Source organism: Fusarium odoratissimum (assembly GCF_000260195.1).
Source record: "Fusarium odoratissimum NRRL 54006 unplaced genomic scaffold supercont1.64, whole genome shotgun sequence".
Lineage (NCBI taxonomy): Eukaryota > Fungi > Ascomycota > Sordariomycetes > Hypocreales > Nectriaceae > Fusarium > Fusarium odoratissimum.
Genome location: NW_022158787.1, coordinates 80,932 through 100,896, shown reverse-complemented (window position 1 = coordinate 100,896; position 19,965 = coordinate 80,932). Strand labels below are relative to the sequence as shown.

General features: G+C 48.2%; 9 protein-coding genes across 9 annotated transcripts; 2 read left to right on the top strand and 7 right to left on the bottom strand.

The window, feature by feature from the left end:
• Window positions 1-355: 355 nt before the first annotated feature.
• On the bottom strand, window positions 356-640 carry FOIG_16053 (uncharacterized protein; the record flags this gene model as incomplete). Its single annotated transcript, XM_031217474.1, has 3 exons — window positions 356-363; window positions 415-500; window positions 552-640. The coding sequence occupies 3 exons, from the start codon at window positions 638-640 to the stop codon at window positions 356-358; spliced, it is 183 nt and encodes a 60-aa protein (XP_031052849.1).
• Window positions 641-1,444: 804 nt separating this feature from the next.
• Window positions 1,445-4,255, top strand: FOIG_16052 (uncharacterized protein). The gene is made up of 2 exons (XM_031217473.1): window positions 1,445-2,641; window positions 2,699-4,255. Exons 1-2 carry the CDS (start codon window positions 1,611-1,613, stop codon window positions 3,288-3,290), a joined length of 1,623 nt encoding a protein of 540 aa, XP_031052848.1. The 5' UTR covers window positions 1,445-1,610; the 3' UTR covers window positions 3,291-4,255.
• Window positions 3,349-4,635, bottom strand: FOIG_16051 (uncharacterized protein; the record flags this gene model as incomplete). Its single annotated transcript, XM_031217472.1, has 1 exon — window positions 3,349-4,635. The coding sequence occupies one exon, from the start codon at window positions 4,633-4,635 to the stop codon at window positions 3,394-3,396; it is 1,242 nt and encodes a 413-aa protein (XP_031052847.1). The 3' UTR covers window positions 3,349-3,393.
• A 2,266-nt stretch (window positions 4,636-6,901) lies between these two features.
• FOIG_16050 (uncharacterized protein) lies at window positions 6,902-8,408 on the bottom strand. Its single transcript, XM_031217471.1, has 2 exons — window positions 7,710-8,408; window positions 6,902-7,658 (listed from the first exon to the last, which is right to left on the bottom strand). The coding sequence occupies exons 1-2, from the start codon at window positions 8,156-8,158 to the stop codon at window positions 7,097-7,099; spliced, it is 1,011 nt and encodes a 336-aa protein (XP_031052846.1). The 5' UTR covers window positions 8,159-8,408; the 3' UTR covers window positions 6,902-7,096.
• Window positions 8,409-8,639: 231 nt separating this feature from the next.
• FOIG_16049 (uncharacterized protein) lies at window positions 8,640-10,205 on the bottom strand (the record flags this gene model as incomplete). The annotated part of the gene is made up of 1 exon (XM_031217470.1): window positions 8,640-10,205. One exon carries the CDS (start codon window positions 10,203-10,205, stop codon window positions 8,721-8,723), a length of 1,485 nt encoding a protein of 494 aa, XP_031052845.1. The 3' UTR covers window positions 8,640-8,720.
• Window positions 10,206-11,698: 1,493 nt separating this feature from the next.
• FOIG_16048 (uncharacterized protein) lies at window positions 11,699-13,522 on the top strand (the record flags this gene model as incomplete). Its single annotated transcript, XM_031217469.1, has 2 exons — window positions 11,699-11,883; window positions 11,938-13,522. The coding sequence occupies 2 exons, from the start codon at window positions 11,699-11,701 to the stop codon at window positions 13,520-13,522; spliced, it is 1,770 nt and encodes a 589-aa protein (XP_031052844.1).
• A 431-nt stretch (window positions 13,523-13,953) lies between these two features.
• FOIG_16047 (uncharacterized protein) lies at window positions 13,954-15,497 on the bottom strand (the record flags this gene model as incomplete). The annotated part of the gene is made up of 2 exons (XM_031217468.1): window positions 13,954-15,394; window positions 15,445-15,497. 2 exons carry the CDS (start codon window positions 15,495-15,497, stop codon window positions 13,954-13,956), a joined length of 1,494 nt encoding a protein of 497 aa, XP_031052843.1.
• Window positions 15,498-15,849: 352 nt separating this feature from the next.
• On the bottom strand, window positions 15,850-17,139 carry FOIG_16046 (uncharacterized protein; the record flags this gene model as incomplete). The annotated part of the gene is made up of 1 exon (XM_031217467.1): window positions 15,850-17,139. The coding sequence occupies one exon, from the start codon at window positions 17,137-17,139 to the stop codon at window positions 15,850-15,852; it is 1,290 nt and encodes a 429-aa protein (XP_031052842.1).
• A 460-nt stretch (window positions 17,140-17,599) lies between these two features.
• Window positions 17,600-19,365, bottom strand: FOIG_16045 (uncharacterized protein). The gene is made up of 3 exons (XM_031217466.1): window positions 19,019-19,365; window positions 18,520-18,969; window positions 17,600-18,463 (listed from the first exon to the last, which is right to left on the bottom strand). Exons 1-3 carry the CDS (start codon window positions 19,284-19,286, stop codon window positions 17,664-17,666), a joined length of 1,518 nt encoding a protein of 505 aa, XP_031052841.1. The 5' UTR covers window positions 19,287-19,365; the 3' UTR covers window positions 17,600-17,663.
• Window positions 19,366-19,965: the final 600 nt, after the last annotated feature.

The following is a 19,965-nucleotide window of genomic DNA, read 5'->3' as shown; positions in this document are numbered from 1 at the left end:
TTAAAAGAGCCTTGATTCTATGCTAAAAGGGGGCTGGCAGGGCTCCTTATATACCAATGGAGCGTTGATCCATAGGTGGTCAAGCGAACCAATCGGGCCAAACCCACCTTTTGACAGTTTGAACAAGCCACCGTTGATGGCACCGCGGCCTAAGCCGCTGACTGCACGGCCGAGGATGAAGATTGCGGAGGATGGTGCGAGGGTGCAGATCAGAGAACCGATTTCGAATGTGGCGATGCCGATTAGGAAGACCGCTTTGATGGAGAAGAGGGTGTAGATTTGGCCGAAGCTGGGAAGGTTAGTGGGGGTGGTGGAGGGGATTGGGGGGCTTACAAGAAGACAAAGGCGCTGAGGGTCATGCCGCTGAAGCAATGTTAGGGCTGAGGTCTTGAAATCAGGAAGGATTGATCGCACTATGCAGCTGAGTACCAACCGATATCTGCAATCGTCTGGAATTCGTCTGTGATGCTTGGAACGGCGACAGCGACAATGGTGAGGTCCTGTCAAAGGCGTCAATAAGCAGTCGTTCATATGGGTTTGGGGTAGATTACAAGTCCACTGAGAAAGCATGCGATTGCCATTGAAGCCATGGTCGACCAGAGTTTGGGTCCAGTCGGATAGACGATGTTCTCCTCATCATCGCGAGGTTCTTCTATCTCCAAGGTGGAGGTTGGCCTGGATTGTTGCGTGTTCTCATTCAATTCAATGGCGGCTGGGTTGGCCAGCGGTCTTTCAGTTAGTACTTCGGAACCCATGGTGGTATACAGCAAGACAATGAGGACTTCAATTGTTTTCACCCGTTGGATTAAAAATGGGAGTTCAGAAACAGGGCGATCAAGACTTTATATGCCATTATGAACTGAGGGATCTGCAACGTCGAGATGCACTTATTGCTGACAGACGCGTTTAAGCTTACACCATCTGCACCGGTTAAATAGCTTCATGACGTGGTTTGGGGGGAGATGGAGGGGTTTTGGAATGTCTTGATTGATGGAATTCTGGAAACCACTGATTTAAGATCTGATTGCTGACGAACCGCCCAAGATTCGATGGTTAGAACGTTTGGCGCGAGGCGTAAGCAGAACGCGTTTGATGAGGCGGCTTGTCACGATCAACTTGAGCTCTGCAGTCTTCCAGCGATGCCATTGCCAGAGACGTTGCTGAGGATGGTTACTGTAAGTGGCAGAGCCTATGCGCCTAGCATCAGTAATCCCAGGCTCTGTGATTTTGAGACAGCGTCGACCCTCAGTGGGGTACACCAACTGGGGTGTTTCACTGAGTGACATGCAATAGTCTGTTCCAGGTCCACGGCCCTTTTGATCATTCCAAAACATTGAGAAGTCGGTGTCATCAAGATAACAATAACGCTGCGATAAACGAGATTGCTCTTTATCGTAATTCGGCTCTTGTTATCTTTACATCCTCGGTAATCGATGCTCAGACCAAGTGCAATCAGACCAATAACGGCAATGCCGTGGCCGGGCGGAATTATGCTGACCCGGGAGGTTGGGTTGCCTGGTCACATCAACCCAGAAACATAATCTCAGCAGAAACACGAACAGCAATTGAGAGCGACACAACGTCGCTGGCGATTGTATCGCATCGCCGAAATGTCTCTCGATCAGAGAATTCACATTTGGCTCAGCAACGTCCAACAATCCATCGAAGACCCGTCGCCTACTCCCGAACCGTACCCCGATTTCCCACCTAATCCCATGAAACGCCGTCGAGTCGATTCACCACCACGCGAGACCCGAGGAACCCTCGAATTACAGCCCGGCGACCCCGGATACGACCCCAAGAGGAAGAAATGCGTCCAGTATCCTCCTCACATCGAAAAGGCCTTGCTCAATATGGTTAGCACTTCGTGGCGGCCATCCAAGAAACGAGCAACCTCCAACAACCATGTGTTCTCAGAGTCACAACAGCGATTCATTGTAGGCTACTCTACAGGGAGGCCGTGGCCTATCAAAAGAACAAATGAACCAGTTCTTGACCCTGCTCCAACACCATCCTTCGAGCCGACACGGGAACATTTACGCCAGCGAGAAGTAAAGGTCGAACCGGACACCGAACACGTATCATGGCCAGAAGTAAAAGCCGAGCCTGTCACTGAACCGATCAAGAGAAGAGTCGTGCCAATTCTCTACCCCGATTCAACACCATCTCCTTCTTCGCAGAGCTACGAACACCTACTCCAATTAGAACAGAAGTTGGAAATGATCGCGGAACCTATGTCACGGCCACCTAGAATAAAACTCGAGCCTCGAAAAGAACCCCCACCGTCGGTGTTGACGATCCTCCTCAAGCGCATCAACGACATCTACGCTGGTCGCGGTATCCTCCCCTCAAACGTCCGACCCGTCATGCATGCAACGAGCCAGGTACCTGCATGGAAAGACATGGCTTGGGCGCGAGACGGATCTCAGAGCGATGTTCATTACTGCACCCAGCGCCATAGAGTAGGCGACGCGCCCAGTCCCGAGAATGTGGAAAAGGTCATGTACCAGACTTCCCGCTGCACCAGAGACGGCGCTCAGCCGAACGAGTGGAACATGGAGGTTGTTCAGAAGGTTCTTGAGCTGTCGTTCAGGAATGAACATACCTGCAGGAGGCCACAACTTGTTGACTTCAGATGCAGGTGAGCTCCTCTCCAATATTCTCAGCTACATTGTCAATACTGATCTTGTGAGTACAGCACCGATGGTGTCATTATTCCACAGTACCATACGACTCCCGACACCCCGCAACCCCCCGATTTCTGCGTCAACATAGACACAACATGCAACAAGATGCCGACTGCCATCCTCGGCCTCGAAAAGCATCTCTACAGAAACATCTTCAACCACATCGACCTGGGATGTATCCGATGGCAGCGACCGATAGCGTTCCACGTCCATACTCTCCCAGAGAACACAGAGCGCGAGCTCCAGCGCGTGCGAACGGCCTTTGCCGCACATTGGGGATTTCTCAAACGCCTAGTGAGATTGAGAGAGAGGGTTGATATCAAATGGCCGAATTACACTTGGATAGAGAATTCGAAATATGACCTTCCCGAGTTCCTCCCGGGTATCATCATCTACAAACATAACTGGTTCCTCGGCGTTTCCAAACCCGATGGAGAAAATACCAGGTTCTATGGGATTGGCGATACGGCGAGTTCGATTGGTGTTTACAAGATCGTTTATGCGCTGCAGATATTGCGGAATTGGGCCGAGACGGTTTATCGGCCTTGGATGCAGAAGCTTGTGTTGATGTGGCCCTTGGATGAGCATGGAACACAGAGATGATAGTTTTGTTTAGTGATACCCTTGGATTGTCAAGATACCCTTTTTTGTGTTGATCCTGCTGTAATTTCTTGTCCGATAATTATTGACGGCCTCAGTGCAGGGTTTATTTAGTTGAGTACACAATCTCAGACACTTCTTCCCTGGTTAAGACCTTGCCAAACGAGAACATGACATCCGTCATGGTCTTGTCGATGATCTGCTCAATCAGCTCATCACTCGTAACGCCAACCTCTCTCAACGTACTCGGCAGCCCTGTAACCTTAACAAGCCGCGCAACGCAATCGCCCGCCTCAGTCTCCTCCCACCCCAACGTCTCATTGAAGATCTTCACAATTTTGGCCTGCGCCTCGGGATTTCGCGCCTTGGTGTATCGCAGCACGGGCGGAAGCATAATACAGCTCGTAATACCATGCATAACCTTCCCAACACTACCGAGTTGATGGCCAATTGCATGACTGGCGCCCATATTGACTCTGTAAATAATAAAACCCATAAGTGCCATGCGACTTCCAGCTTGACACTTGCTCACGCCATGAACAAGCTCATCTTCGCCCTCTTTTCCCCTGCCCAATCCCTCTTTATACTCAACTAACCCCTTCGCCAAGTCTCGCAGTGCTTTTTCGCACCATTCCTGCACATTTGGATACTTTGCGCATTCGGGATTGCATAACGTCTCAACGCAATGGTCAACAGCACGTATTCCAGAGCTCAACCAAAGTTCTTCAGGCGATGTCTTTGCAACCCATGGGTCCATGAGGATTAAATCCGGCGCACCACCATCTTGAAGTGAGAAATGCTGCTTTTTCCCAGCGCTGTTTGTGCAGCTCGCTGTATGGTTCCATTCTCCAGCTGATAAACTCGTAGGAACGAGAATGAGCTTCACACCCTCTGCCCTCTTCATTTTATCCTGCGGCGCCACGCCTTTCTCTTGATCAAGAAGATCTTCCATGTCTTTTTCGTCAAATCCTTCGGGGAGGGTAGCGGACATTAGCCGTGCGACTTTACAAGCGTCGGAGTATGAACCGCTACCAACGCTGATGACACAGTCGATCTTGTGCTCTGTGATGCGGTGGGCAATGTCGATGACATCAGAGTATGGGGAGTGAGAGCCGACGCCTTCTTTGGCAGTGATGAGACGATCCCCGAGAGCTTCTTTGAGATTGGAGATGACAGAGGTGTTTTTGGCGAGAGCTTTGCTGTGGACTAGAAGAATGCGCTCAGAATTCCATTCCTTGAGGGCGGAGAGGATATCATCTTTGCTGTGAGAGTTGAAGATGGCATCCGAGCCTGGACGATGTCCGCCTTCGAGTTGGGGGATACAATATGGCTTAAGAGTATCTGTCATGTTGATGTCACGCAAATTGAGAGTCGACTTTTTAGAGATTATGAAAGATCTATATTTGGGGAACAAGAACAAGTGAGCTTTGGGTACTTCGGGTCAAAGTGGATTAGTGACGTCTTGCTTATGACGCTTTGCCGAGTTCCGAGCCACTATTCCCACTTCTCTGCTGACTGTATCTCAATTGTCAACTAGTCCTCAGGGAGCAAGACAACTTGAGAATTTAGGATGCTGAAATAAACTCAATAAAGAGTCCCCTGAGCTTAGGTCACATCGCCTAAATACCTTCATCGCTTAGAGTCAAAATCCTAAGGCTTCTTGCCTCCTAGCTAGTGCATTACGCCATCAGTTCTATTAAGATAGTGACATATGAAGTATTTCCAGCTCCGTGTGAGTTCGCTCGTCTTTAGTTTGCAGATCTGAGCATCTTCAACTCTCCCGGCCACTTTCTGTGCTGCTATTAGCCGCAGCGTCATCAACGATATCACTTCTTCCGCATGTTGTAATCGTCTATAAACGCCATTACTTCATTGTAATGCCTGAAACTGCGACAAAGGTCCAGCCCAGTATGTAGTACATGGGGTGTGTCAGGTATGTAAACAAATATGCGTTATGTGAAAGAAGGATTTGAGCGGCCTCGGCATGTATAGCTATACAAACTTAAGAGGAGCTCTGAGCTTTTCCATTTTCTCCTAGAAGTTGTTGTTTGTTCTTCTGTAAGAAAAGCCTCAGGATTTCCGAAATGCCACCGACTCTCTAGGTTCTATTAACTCCGGCTCTACCGGCCTGCCAGGTAGTAAGATCATGTCCAGACGTCGCCAAGGGGAGGCCAAAGTATCAGCAAGGTCTGGTTACAGACGTGTATGTCTTTATAGGGGCCATGCATCTCGATAAGCAGCAACTCGTGCCACGAGATGATAACGGTTGCGGTTGTAGATGAGTACATCGATAAACCGCTGACCAGTGCAGTGCTCCCATGTATACAAACGCACTGGCTGCGGTAGCTGGAATAGATACCATTGCAGCAGCTGCTTATGCTCTGTTGGCTGAACGAAAGTCGATCCTGGCATGGGAGTATTCAGTCCAGCTATTAGATCTCGATGGGATTTGCGGTTTTGACTAAACTTGACTTGCGATGGATGCGATACATGATAGTCTTTGGAAGCTGCCGTGAATAGTTCCAAATAGTCTTGCAAGGTTTCCCGCAACCACAGCAACATAATAAGAAGGTCAATGGCATAGAACAGAACTCAAACTTCTCATCGAGCCTTAGTCCATTGCTTTGTGAACAGTCATCCTGTAATCGATTTAAATACTGCGGAAGGCGCGTCACTCTGGACTACGAAACATAATGAAATGTTTAGATGTGTTCCGGAATATCGGCGTAAAGAATGAAGGGATGCTGGAGAAGGAAGATAGGGAGTCAGCAAATGTAACATAGGTATGACTCCACTGCCGTCCTACCTATCGCTATGCGTTGACTGCCCACTAGTCGAACAGTATAGCCACTGGTAAGGATACCCCAATCAATCCCAGTCAGGCGCCTCCCCCATGAGTCACCGCGATCTCTCAAACCTGTTTAAAAACGACTCCAGCTTCTTCCACAGTGACCAAGCTTAAGATACAATGCTAGACGTTTCAGATGATAGCTTTTCGCAGCCGCCCAGAAGCACAGCATCCATCCTACTCTTAGTCCCATTTGGGTTAAAATCTATCGCTACAGTATGCCCTATCGTCTAACGCATGGTAAACCTCCAAAAATGCAAAGAGTCTCATTGTACTCATACCATCGCCCCTGCGACCACTATAAAAAGCGTTACTGTACCGGATACCGAACACCAAGGCAGTGCTGCACTTGCGCTGACTCGCGGCCACTTCGCCCAGACGGTCGCTACCCACGGTATATCGACGGTACGGGATGGGAGCGCGATGCGCCGCGGTGGGCAGGCTATTGTACGGGTTGTCAGAAAGCAGAGAAAGAGTACGATATACTTCGATCAGCGATCGTGCTTTGTGAACACTGGAGAAGAGGGTTCTGTAGCGGATATGGGGTTTGTTGTATGTGTTTAGATATCCGGCCACAGTCTCACGACGGTCTCTATCCGTTGTATGTTGATGGGCTTGGATGGGTTTACGGTGCGACGAGGTGGCAGTTCTACTGCCAGGCATGCAAGGATGTACATGAGATGGAAGCCCAGGGGGGAAAAGATACCTAGATTCATGGTTTCTATGGCACAAAGCACACTGCCTGTGACGAGTCCTCGGCACTGGCATGAGCTCTCTGTTCATGACTCTGGAAATAAATGAGCTGGCGGGGGTAAAATTGATTGAATTCACAAATTCCTTGACCAATCTAACACTATCTACCCAGGTGCCATGGCAGGCCATCGTCTTCGGATTGGGCATCCTGCATGACCATCTCATATATAACAAACAAGGTCTTTTCCGCCAAATCATACCAAACTCCTTACCTATATATCCTATGTTGAGCAGCTGAACCCGACCAGTAAAAGTCATCACCAGGCAACGGAATGCTCACACCATACATCTCCTTGACCCTGAAACGCCTAGAAACCTTAAACGGAGCATCATTCCACAACTCGAGATCATCCTGCTTCCAGGGCAAATGAACGTCAAACCGCTCTAAATGTCCCATCACCAACAGCGGCGTAAGCATGCCTCTCTCCATCCCCACAAACTGTGCTCTCCCATCTCCAGAAATCCAAACAACAATCCGCAACGTCCGCAGATGCGACAGTTCAATGAGCTCAGCGCAGACATTATTCCACAGTGCTTCAGTCTCGGGTGCCGGGACATCCAGTGTAATGTCCCAAGCTTGGGGGTGGCTGTCGTAGTACTGACTCACACCGCCAAATAGGTGCCATCCGACTTCGATATGTTGCATGGAGGCGATGTGTTGCTTGGGTAACATTGTGTCGAGAGATGTGAGTGCTGACTTTGAGCTTGCTTGGCCGAAGCCAAAGCAAAAGGTGTTGTCGGAGTAGAGGTATGAGATAGACTCCATGTATCTACGGAATCAAGTCAGTATTGTTTCACTCTCAAGCTAGGGGTGTACATACGCTGCGCGACAAACCAGCGGGACTCTCAAGAGTCCTCTCTGAGGCAACCACTGATACCCCTCTGACTCAAACGCAGATTGCCTCAGTCTGCCACGATGCACAGTCAAGTGCACCTTGTGACTGCCCACAACAAGGCGCCAGATCTGCATCCGCACCTCTAACGGCAGTCGGGCAAAAAGCAATGATTTCGATTGTGCCTCTTGTAGCGAGCCGTCTGCTGAGGCGGCAGAGAATTGTTCTTCTAGCGATTGCGTATAGGGCACACTCCAGTCGCGGGGGTCAAAAATGGGCTTTGGTTCCGCCGCGTTGTCTATGTGCGTGTCAGGATGCAGCTTCCTGTGCATCTCCTCAATCTCGCGCGGCGTCAAAGGTTCTTTCGGGAGTTTGGCACCGCGGTACTTGTACTTGGTATCGGTGTTTCTCCCGAGTAGGCGATTCAAAAAATCCATGGTTTCGGTATATGGTGGTTTTAATTTGACACAGTTTAGGAAGAGTGTTTGTCACCTGAGCGTGGCACGCAATCGAGTGATGAGGACATTGGGCCGCTGTACTTTGGCGAGATACAGGAAATCGAGAAATAAATAAATAAAGGCGCTGTCATGCTACACAACAGTCTGCCAGAAGCCGTGATGGGCGTAATAGGCGGCCTCAGATCTTGTAAAATGTAATGCCTAACGATGCAGAAACAAGAAAAACGCCCAGCTCATTTCCATTGGAGTCATGCCTCTAATCTGAGCAGCTGAAAAGCCTTGGGCTGACTGGAGGCCAGCGCTTATCTCGGCTTCGGCAGGGTAGCGTCAGATTATGGTTCCGCGCCTCGGATCCCCATTCCGCCCTGTATCGGTACGGGGTAGGCACTCCGTCATAAAATGCCATGGTCGGTTTGCATGTAAGAAGCATGCGTTGCATAGTGCAATTATAAGAGCTAAGCCCAGTTGACTAGGTGATATTTGGTGGATCGATAAGAGATGAAATGAGATGAGATATTATAAATCTAGATACAGTGCCGTACTAGATGTTCCTATTTCTGAGAGGATTAACAGAATTTGCTTTCTGGAGGTAATTATTAAGCATCCTCTCCTCCTCAGCACTGCACACGTTTGTAGACCGCCCGCGACGAAACTCGTCGCCAAAGGGCTGAACAACTGTAGTCGAGGCTCTTGATAGACCCCGCAGTTCATCAGCTTCGTCTGCCCACCTCCCACCAAGTATTTCCACATGTTCCAAGACAACATCACATGGACCTTGAACACGGGTCAGGTATTGTCCAAGTTTGCCCGCTTTTAACCTAGCTCCGACCAAATATAGCCGTTTCAAACACTTGTTATGTGCTCCGGCGAGGAGTTCATTTAAACTGCGTAAATTAAAAGAATTAATCGTGAGATTCTCAAGACCAGAAGGCTCGAGAAGCGCTGAGAGGAAGTCTGATACTAAATCCATCGCATCCTCTTGATGGTCGAAGAACCATCCCGTCATGGCTTCTTTCGCTGCTTCAATATTGAGCGTTTGCAAGGTCCGAAGCGATTCCACGAGTGAACCTCGCTCAGAGGGAGACATGGAGAGATTGGCGTAGCTACAGGGCGCAGAGCACCGGAGTTTCATCTCTCGCAAGGTTGCTCCCGCTCTGTGTATCTCAACTGGAAGCCTGTGTAAGAACTCGATTGGTGGTTCGAAATCAGGGTCGGGGTAGAGATCTGAAGCGTCTGACCAGGTATGAGGTCTCAACATGACTGCTCGTAAAGATATGCGGTAGTCTCGGTCGACAAGGTAGGCATCTTTCTTGAAAGTGGCATCTTCGCCATCAGTGATATCTAACCTATCGGTATGAGGCATTCTCGCCATGGCGGATGCAATAGTGCAGACGAAGGCCCCGTTCTCTCGCATTTGCTGCTGCGCTTCAAACAAAAGCTGATACTCACGATGGGTATCTATTAGGATTTTCCGATACTTGATGTGTTCATCCGAGTCCCGCTGCGGGTCTTCTGGATCTGCGGTATAAATTGACTTCCAAGCAGAAATCATATTCTTGCCCAACTCAAGTACTTCGTAATTGACCCAATCGGGCACGTTATAGGACAGCCTCTCGTGCAGATCGCCCGGGATTACATCTTTAAGGTGGTCAAGATGTTGACTCATACCTTCCATGTGAGAATAGGCGAAGTGGGTGAGGTCGGCTGCCATGCGTTGATCGTAGTATGGGAGCTTGACGTGAACGCTGCGCACTCCAGAGCTGATCAATTGGTGATGAGAAACATGCCTCAGACGCTCCAGAGACGCCTCGGTCATATAGACACTTATTTCGGGGATGAGCATCGGTGAGGCCCATTGGCAGAAACGTCGGCACGTCAAGCGGATAGAGCGGATGTCATCAACGCGAGCAGCCGTCGGTTCATCTGGATCCCTTGCGTTGAGCAGGAAATCAAATATACGATAGACAAGTTCTGGGGGTGTAGTGTTGATCGAAGCCGCAGGTCGTGGCTCTGGGCGGGTAATCATGATTGATGATGGGGAATGAACTATTCTTGTGTTAGGATCTGTTGAACGGTATATAAACCCTATTGCCGTAGGCCCTAATGTAGGGTCCTTATGTTTTTAATCCTACCTACGTATTTGGCATAGTGGCTTTGTACGACAGGATCAGAAAAGGGTCTCAGCTTTTCTCAAGGCGGTGAAAGCCCATGTGGATTCGGCTTAGTTAGGAACAGGAAAAGTTAAATTATACTAGAAATAAGGTAACATAGCTAGAAGAATTATAATTCAGAAAATATACTATATATATTTAATATATTTAATAAATGCCTAAATATATTATACTCCTCACTCTAATTCATAAAATATACTAAAAGCTCTTCTTAAATTAATATATTAGCTTCTGTATTTCCAGCCTTACCATTGGTGTACTTACGTAAGTGTCTCTTAGCCTAGTTTGTTGCTTGGGCCTCTGAAAGAATCCTCAACTGCTCTCATCTTGTCGGCCGGTGCGCATGTTGTGAGTGTTGCGATAGCTCAAGTAGGTGATCCAAAGCGCTAGAATGGCTACCAAGAGTGACGGAATGCTGGTCGCTAGAGCAATAATGGCGGCAGGGGGAAGAGAAGTCATCATTAAATGGATAAGGCGATTGTCTTTTTCTGGTCAGCCTTGAAATGTGAATTGGTTAAAAAGCGAGATATGATGCTTGAGTAATAATAGGAGACGATTCGTCGATGTGATGAATGCCATGAATGTCATGAATGCGATTTGATCAAGACAACTAGAGGGCTGATGTGTCCTCTTTCAAGCACAACCGTACCCCGTAAGAGATTGAATGCCAACAGCTTTCACCTTTCATGTCGAGGCTCAGTGGCTGTCATCAGGCCCTTTGATAATCGTTGCGACAGTTCCGTTATTGGCTGGACCTTCGTTGTACCTTAAACTTGGCAACAGTTCCGTGATATCCCTGACTTGGACTGTTTTCTAAAGGTCTGTTGCGCTGTTGCGCTATTGGCTATACTCTGTGACACTCCGTCTTACTCTGACGCCTGGTCCGCATCTTGACCTCTCATTCCCTGCATTGCGACGGTTTCGCTACTGGCTGGACCTTCATTTGCCTCATAATGCCCAGCTGGTCTGTGATATCCCTCACTTTGGACTGACATTGGTCGTTTTGTCCGCCACAAAGTGAGACAGCTTTCATTGCGCTGTTTCGCCATTGGTTGTACTTTGTTGCTTTGTGTGTCCTGTCTTGATCCTCGATTCCCTGCATTGCGACGGTTTCGCTATTGGTCAATCTGGGGCCTACCATTACAGGGCGTTTCGGCCTTAGGCACACCAGCTTTAAGCATAATAAGGCTCTGCTGATCATGATTGTCTCTCCCCTCTGTGACTTCATTGATACCATCTTAATACCAATCGAAAAGGTTTACCATGCCAGTCTCCACGCTCAGTTGCCCGCCGTGTCGTAAAGCCAAGAAAAAGGTAGGAGGTTCAACGTACTCATCACTATAAGACCATGTTAACATGTCTCTTGAACAAGTGCAACCTGGGGGATGCTGGTGTACAAACCCCTTGTCAACGATGCAACGAAAAAGGGCTGCAAAGTGAATGCACAGGACTTGAGCTCACGGAAAAAGCCCAAGCCCGAAAAAGGAAACTTGCAGCAACCGACATCGATAATGACAAGACATGTGAATATTTGTAAGTTGCTGGGCTGCCTTGGCTTTTTTGTTGACTTCAAACTGACACAGACAGGCCGCTAGAAGTCTTCTGGCTGGAGAGGCTGATGAAATACTCAAAGTCTGCACTCACCATTCATTGGGAAACATGGGACCTTCTCGACCGGGAGTATTATGAACCACCGAAAGTTGTTGAAGTGCTCAAAAAGATCGAAGAGAATCGAGCCCTGGTTGGATCTAGAGTCAAAACCTGTGCAAATACTCCATCTTTAGCGAATTCGCTTGACTTTTTATCGAAGTTTTCCAACACTTACTACTCCTGGGACACAGAACGGGAAGTAAAACTTGGGTTCCAGCCTCATTGGTTTATCGGCGAAACGGAAACCACATTCCCCAAACCTCGGCCTCACCAGCAAGCCAACCTTGCCCTTCATGCCCTCAGAGTGCAAGAAAGTCGACTCCTCCAGGATTCGAGTCTACTGTCAGAAGAATCTGAGCTATCAGCTTATGCCCAGAAGTACAGTGAAGTGATGCACTACCTAAGGACTATTGCAAAGTGTACCATGCCACCATTACCTTGGACACATAATCTACTATCACTAATTGAGGTGAGACAACAAAGGAGACTATTAATCTCAAAGTTCCCAGCTATAGAGGAGAAGGATATGTTTGGCCGATCTCTGCTACATTTGGCGCTTGATCTCAGTGTAGGTGACGACGCTGTACACCTGCTCAGTAGTGCCGCTAATGAGCCCGACGCCTGGGGTCGTCTTCCTCTACACATCGCCTCCTTCACTGGCTGTATTGATTTAACCACACGTTTGATCTACGACCAGACGGAAATTCAGATGGAGGATAACTGCGGTTTGCAACCTCTCCACTACGCTAGTGCTGCTGGGCACGTGGACATTGTGAATCTGTTGATTGGCAAAGCTGAAATTGACCCAGAAGACAGCCATGGCAGGACGCCTCTCATCTATGGTGCCATGAACGGACATATAGCAACAGCTAGTGTGCTTCTTGAGAATGGGGCTGATATTGAGTCCTACGAGTGGAGCTGGACACCGCTGCTGTATGCTATCAATGGTGGACGAGTGGGCATTGTTGACTTGCTCCTCCGTAAGGGCGCCGACGTTGAGCCAATGATGGAAACTGAAACGTTCATGTCACACCCTTTGAGGAGAAAACATCTTGGCGTTATCGAGCTGCTTCTTGAACGGGGGGCAGTGGAGGAGATCCGTCGATTTAGTGACGAAAACCTCCTGCTTTGGGCGGCCAACAAGGGACATCATCGCCTCATTCGTCAACTCATTTTTCACAAAGAATTTCAAACGCCCATCTCTACCAACGGTATCACTGCCCTTTCATATGCCTCTGAAGAAGGAAATCACGAAATCGTGGTGGAATTGCTCGAAAACGGAGTGGACCCCAACAAAAGGTGCAACGGTCGTGAGCTACCGTTGTCATACGCTGTGGCGCGAGGACACGTAAGTGTCACGAAAGAGCTACTCAAACACGATGCCAACCCAAATGCAAAATCTGGTATAGATATGGATGGTCAAATGATTCTCGTCAACGCATTTGAGCTACGAAATCCGGATATCATTGACCATCTTGTTGCTTGGGGGGCCGATGTCAGCGCTAATGGTTCTCGTGGCTGAACGCCAATCTTCTCTGCTGTTGTCAATGAGCATCTAGGCGCTGCTGGAAGCTCATAAATAGGGTATCAAATCTCAATGTTTGTGATGGCTACAATAAGATGCCGCTTGGGATTGCTCAGGAGAGGAAAAACACAGAGGTCGCAGATCATATCTCAAGTCTCCCTGGCATATTATAAATACAGCAGGAGTAATCCTTAGAACATATGTCTCTCTCAAAGAAGCGGCCTGAACGGCTGTTGCAGAGAGTGAGGCGGCGAGGAATGAGGCATAAGACATGGAGGCTCAGATATCATATCACCAAGACATTGATAGAAACGACCAATGCTTGAAAAAGATCAAATGGTCAATACATAGACTCCACTGTTGAGCTGTCATGTAGTGCAAAGTGAACAATCTGATACATTACACTCTAAAGACCTCAAAATCTACCCCTACAGCCGATATGCACACCTCATTGGCGGTATCTGAAAACTACAACCACGAGGTTTATCATCATAGATATATTCTTCTCGAGCGATTACGTTTCCCTCCTTATCTTTCGTGAGAAACTTAACCTGTCTTCTGTACTTGACTGTACCATCCTGCTCGGAGATGACTTCCAACTCGTGATTTATCGGAATAGCGAAATACCGTTTCTCCTCCGGCGGTACAGCCGCACTCACCAGTTCGGCGGTATCAACAAGTGACATATCATGTTCCAGCTCAATAAGTCGTCTTCCAACTCTATACAGAGTCCCTACGTCAAACAGACCCTCTTTGGCCGTTCCAAGCCGCGCCATCCAGGATAATGCCATGTGACGAATTTTTAAATCTCGACACTTGAGGACAATGAAGAATAGCATCGGTAGCCAACTCATTTCGAAAATGAAGCTTGATTGTGGTATACCCTGGTGACTAGATGCTGTTGATAGGAGAAACGCTTCTTCTGCCAATTTTACAGCATCGCGGAAGATATCAATATGCTGATCCCACCACGTTTCTGTATGCGAGCTTTGCTGTTGGAGGTATATTCTGGCCATTTTGTGCTTGAATCGCATTCCGCATATGGCGTATTTATCCGCTGTTGCGGATTGGGGTAGTTCCTGCTCCAGATCATTCATCTTAGAATCCCATTCATCCAGCAATGAAGCCAGCGTAATTCTATCATCGTTGCCATCGTGCAGACACCCCATTATCCGAATCAATAGGTCGTCAATCGCTGTCTGCGCTTCTTGAGCATCGCTAAACTTCAATGGCATCGGTGTCTCAAACCCGATGAGCTGCGGGAGAGGCGTGGGTGGTTTGCCACCGCCAAAAAAGAATGGCGTTATACTCAGACGTCGGAATATAGGAATAAGATACTGGCACATCCATTCCGGACGCGAAGAATTGTTTAGTATCATGATACCGTGACGACAGTGCTGCATTGCGGCGTCAAAGTCTCCTTGTAGATACTCGATGCAGATGAAAAGCACGCAAATCACTAGAATCATTTGCTCATCACTAGCTGACTTGACATGCTTTATAGCCGCGTTGTAGTGGTCAACAGCAAAGGTGCTGCCACAGACCTGCCGAGTAATACGAGAGCCTCTCGCAAATTCTTCGTAGAGCGAGCTGATCGACAGAACTGCGTGGCGCATGGTAGGCTCAAAGTGGCTGAACTGCATAACCAGATGCGTCCAGAAGTAAGAGTCGGTAGGGCCCGCGAGAACTGGCCCGACCATTTCTGTAAAGAACTGGAACGCTCTGCCTTCTTTCTGATCGCGCGCGGATAGTTGGTTGGGGCGGTAGCACGTCAGGCTAGCTGTGCCTTGGTAACCGCCACAGACGCGGCGCGACGATACACAGCGCTTACATGAGGGCTTGGCTTCGTCGCATTTGATCTTTCGGGCTCTTTTTAAGTAGTTAGTACCAAGTTTACCCGCAGAGACGAGGTAACGCACTTGCAGGTCCGGCAACCCGTCTTGACGTGGTGGCGAGTGGATGGTAGAGGCATCTGTGGGGCTGTGCCGAAGGATTGTGTGTGATGATGGTGAGTATCGAGTCGAGCGGGCGAGTGTTTGGCTTTGACGAGAAGATAAGTTGCAATAACAGGTTGATAAAAGGACCTCAGTTCGTTTCAGTGGCACGGAATTGCGTGGATCTGCATTCTGCAATGACGATCTCAAAGTGGGGCTGTTCCGAGCTATTTGACCAATAATAGCGTGGACTGCGTATCAGTAGACATGCATGGCGAGCTGAAGCTGCTTTGAAGCATTGCATTACAGTAAAGCTATTATATAAACAATCTAAAGTAGGGTCATAATTATTCTACAAAGCAAGTAATAGCCAGTATTATCCTTTACCTTTCAGTTCTGCTTCGGCTCCTCCACCTTCTTCCAACCAGACTCAAATCCCTCCCCTCGCACATAAAGTTCTTCCTCATCAACCTCCGCAACGGACATATCATGCAGAATATCCTTTATATCACGCACACACTTGTTAATACCCTCGATAACCTTCAAATTCGGCAACTTTTCATCCTTCTCAGCCAAAAGCTCATCAATATACTCGTCAACATCCGAATTTTCACCCCGCGTGTACCCATAGAGGCACAAATACTCTAGAGAAGGCGGTAACATGTCTACCAGTCTAAGAGGCGCGGGTTTCTCAAGTCGGTAGGGTGGTTCTTTAGATCGAAACGGTGGCTTCCACCAATCATATTCCCCAAGGAGTGGCATGATGCTGATGCTCAGATGCGTGAGGTGAGGAAAGTCGTGTAATGACCCGATCGTCGGTGTGTACTCTTTGCCACTTTCCATCTTGTGTCCAGTACTGATCTTCTTATCCAAAGCTAGCCGATCGCGTCCATATAGATCAAGCTGGTCTTTCATCTCCCAATTCGTCCCGTCATCTTCTCCCTCCTCGTAGTTGCTGTCAACATCCCAGTCCAGCGCATTTGCCCCAGCGCCTGCATCAACGTCAATATCCAGCACTCTTAACGAGTATCTATGCGCAGAAAGTCCCTTTGCGATATAAAATGGTTCGCTATGAGTATCTGCCCCGTCAAGAGTCATCAAACCACCAATCGACAGCTTGAATTCCTCAAGCGCTTTGGGGATCGATATCAAGACAGTGAGGAAACTAGGAGAAATATCGCAATGAGTGATCTCCAATCTCTTCATATTTCCTGTCCCCGGAACGAAGAATGTTTGCTCAGCCTGATAATCACACATGCCATCCATGGCCACAAATTCAAGAGCCGGGAGGCGATGTATCAACTGGATGAATTTGAGAATATCGAACGCGCTGTAAAACCTCTCGTCGCTTCGAGCGCCAGCAAAAAAGCGGACATGTTTCAGCTTCTGAAGTGGAGGACTCTTCATCTGTGCATAGTTCGCTTTGAGCATATAGTCCAGAACAGGCTGCTGGAGGTTTTCGGCAAGATATAGCGTGGAGATGTTCTCGCAGAGTGAAAAGAGAATGACAATCATGGCAGTTGAGAACTCGCTTTCCTTCTGAAGTTTAATTTCATACTCGCGACGCTTCCAACTAAGGATCTTATCGACCTGATCAGCCGTTTCGTCGCCCAAGTCTAGGTGACGAGCATATCTGCGTAGTCTTATCTCTGACGAATCGCCAAGTTCTTCATATCCCATCGAGGTCGGCAATTCATCATAATCCGTTAACTTGGACGTGGAGGCATAGATCCATGGCGTTGCGTCGATGACGACCTCTGTAACGGCTTTTGCGCGGGATGGGTCTTCTATATAAGATTGCAAAAGACAGTAGAGGCGTCTAGTGTCTTCTTTTGTGCTGATTTGTATACGTGAGTAGTTGGGAGGAACGTATATACATCTGTGCGCGTTTCTGCGCGTTGGAATGGCATGATGAGGGAATTGAAGAAGTCGATGACTAAGAAGCGGTCGGCAATTTGACCATCCTGAGCGGAAGAGTTGGGGGATCCTTTGCATAAGCATATTTGTTCTTAAGGCGATGAGATCAACTATTAATATTTACAGTTAACAGATGGTCAGCAGGAGAAATACGCTGAGGGTGTTGTTGGTATCGCTTATCTTGATAAGATAAGAATATTACCTCTAACTACTAAGATTAAGATTAAGGCCGGAGTAGGGAACTGCGTCTATATTAATACTACAAGGAGGTGTTCTAGACAGAAGATCTACAAGTCAACTATGATACCCTGCAAGCCGCCCATCATTCCAATAAGCTTCTCTCTGGCCAGCTCTTTGTTGACCTTGTTGATTCTGCCCTGAATCTCACCTCGACTCCTCGATACCTCCTTTGCAACTTCTTTCCACGATAATCCGTCCTTCGAATGAACAGCCTCGTGCTTGAAATCGAAGCCAGCTTCTCGACCATCCGCCAGGTGCACTTTATGCAGAATTCCATTTTGTTTCCGGATCTGGCCGCCAATGATAACAGTTTCAACCTCCCTTACTCCGGCATGACGAACGATAGCAGTCAATGGGTCGTGATCAGCTGCACAGTTAAGAGAGGGGGAAGTCGTGTCGAAAATGACTAGATCTGCCAACTTCCCGACGGCAATAGACCCAATATCCTTATCCATGTTGATCGCACGAGCTGCTTTGATGGTAGCCAAGTTGAACGCCTCCTGCACCGTAGCCCGCATCTTCTTCGGATAGTGGCCTTGTGCAAAGGTCTTTGAGTTTTGCGATCCTCGATCACTTGCTAAGGCTATTTGCATCTGATGCATCATGCTCACTGGTCCGCAGGAGTGGCAATCGGCTCCGAGGCACGTCAATGGGAGATCTTCTCGAAACGCTACTGGGTCTGCGCCTGATGCCATGAAGATTTCGGCATCGGGGGTTGAGACGATATAAGTCCCGGCTTCAGTGAGTAGAGATGCTTGTTCTGGTGTCGTTCCGTTGCCGTGAGTGAGAAGGATATCAGGGCCAAGAAGACCGCAGGCGTGTAGTTGCTCTGGGACTCGAGATTGTCCTATGCATGTATGTCAGCGCCAAGTACTTAGCAGAGAGAATTCAGGCGATACCTACCCTTTGAAACTGGCCAGTGTCTGTAGTGGCTTGTAATCAGCTTCACTCCAGCGTCTTTCACATGATTAAGTGACTCAGAAATGGCATTCTCTGGCAAGAAATAGCTGTCAAAGAAGAACCCCAGCTGAACTCTCTTGTCATCTCCAAACGGCGCCTTTGAAGCAAGGGAATCCATCTGAGGCAGCAGCCAATCAGGTTGAGGAGAACGATCGAGCTCAAACGAAGACTCTGTCCACTCAGCAGCGCGTAGTGGCATGACTCCATGACAAAATATCGATCTTATTCCAGACGCCAAAGTAGCGCTCAGAGCTGCTGGGCCGTGTTCGGGGCTAGACGCGCCGTGTGCATTGTCAACCACGCAGGTCGTTCCAGCGTCAAGCGCTTCGAGACAGCCAGCTAGTTGGCCCCAGAAGATATCGTCTGGAGTGAAGTTGAAGCTTTGAAGATTGGCTACTATCTCATCAGCCACTTTCTACGGACATTTCAGGAGTGTACTGACCTTCAAGCATGTAGTCCAGCATTGTAGAGTCGCCAAGTCTCCCTTTTAATTGGCTCTGCCAAACATGATGATGGGCATTGATGAACCCAGGAGCGATAATTTTGCCATCGCAGTCAATTTTCGATGCATTTCCGGGCTCAATATCATGCCCGATCTCAATGATGCGATCATCCTCAATTAAGATGTCGGTGTTTCTACGAGCGGTAACGTTGTCTTGCGCATCATGCTGCAACACGGTGCCGTTTTGAAGAAGAAGCCTAACACCCATGACAACAAATTTTCAAAAGTAATGCCAAGAACAATTATCATCATTTGTGTCGTGCGCGCCGACTTTCTTATACTCGTCATCAAAAGTTCGGTCATCGGTGTATTCAGTGGATATAACTAACTCGGCTCTAAGGCAATCTAAGGTGAAGCTCGGTGAATTCTGTTATCAGATAAGACCGAAGCTCTTCAGTTCGGGGATATCAGTGGGTGACGTATGTCTTACCCTGCACCAAGAGCAAAAACATAATATCGGACACACTTTGCACCGCCTACAACCATCAATTGTGAGTAAAATCCAGAGAAATTGGTCACAATGCCATTTCTGTGTCATATACGCTCGCCTTTCCCGATATACAACATCATTGTTGTGGTGCGTGCGTGGACACTGATTGGATTACTGTGTTTCACGGATTCTCCCCTTGTATATTTACCAACATCCACGGGTCGAAAGAAGGAAATATCGCAAGTTTGTTGAACAACCAACATGCTATGTTTGTTTTTGAATGATATCTGCTTTATAAAACACATGACTTTACTACTACGTATAATATGCTTTCAATTGTTACCCTTCAGCTTAGAACTGCTGCAACAGCCACATTTCGCGGAAGGATGAATAATTATCCACGCATCACCTTGCTCACTGTGGCGGTCATAGCGCGAAAACACAATTCATTGGCCCG

Coding starts and splice junctions, on each gene's coding strand:
- FOIG_16052 (XM_031217473.1), top strand. CDS start 1,611: ATGTCTCTCGATCAGAGAATTCACATTTGGCTCAGCAACGTCCAACAA. Junction 2,642..2,698: donor CTTGTTGACTTCAGATGCAG/GTGAGCTCCTCT, acceptor TTGTGAGTACAG/CACCGATGGTGTCATTATTC.
- FOIG_16050 (XM_031217471.1), bottom strand. CDS start 8,158: ATGGATTTTTTGAATCGCCTACTCGGGAGAAACACCGATACCAAGTAC. Junction 7,659..7,709: donor CCGCTGGTTTGTCGCGCAGC/GTATGTACACCC, acceptor TTGATTCCGTAG/ATACATGGAGTCTATCTCAT.
- FOIG_16045 (XM_031217466.1), bottom strand. CDS start 19,286: ATGGGTGTTAGGCTTCTTCTTCAAAACGGCACCGTGTTGCAGCATGAT. Junction 18,970..19,018: donor GCTGGACTACATGCTTGAAG/GTCAGTACACTC, acceptor ATGAGATAGTAG/CCAATCTTCAAAGCTTCAAC. Junction 18,464..18,519: donor ACACTGGCCAGTTTCAAAGG/GTAGGTATCGCC, acceptor ATACATGCATAG/GACAATCTCGAGTCCCAGAG.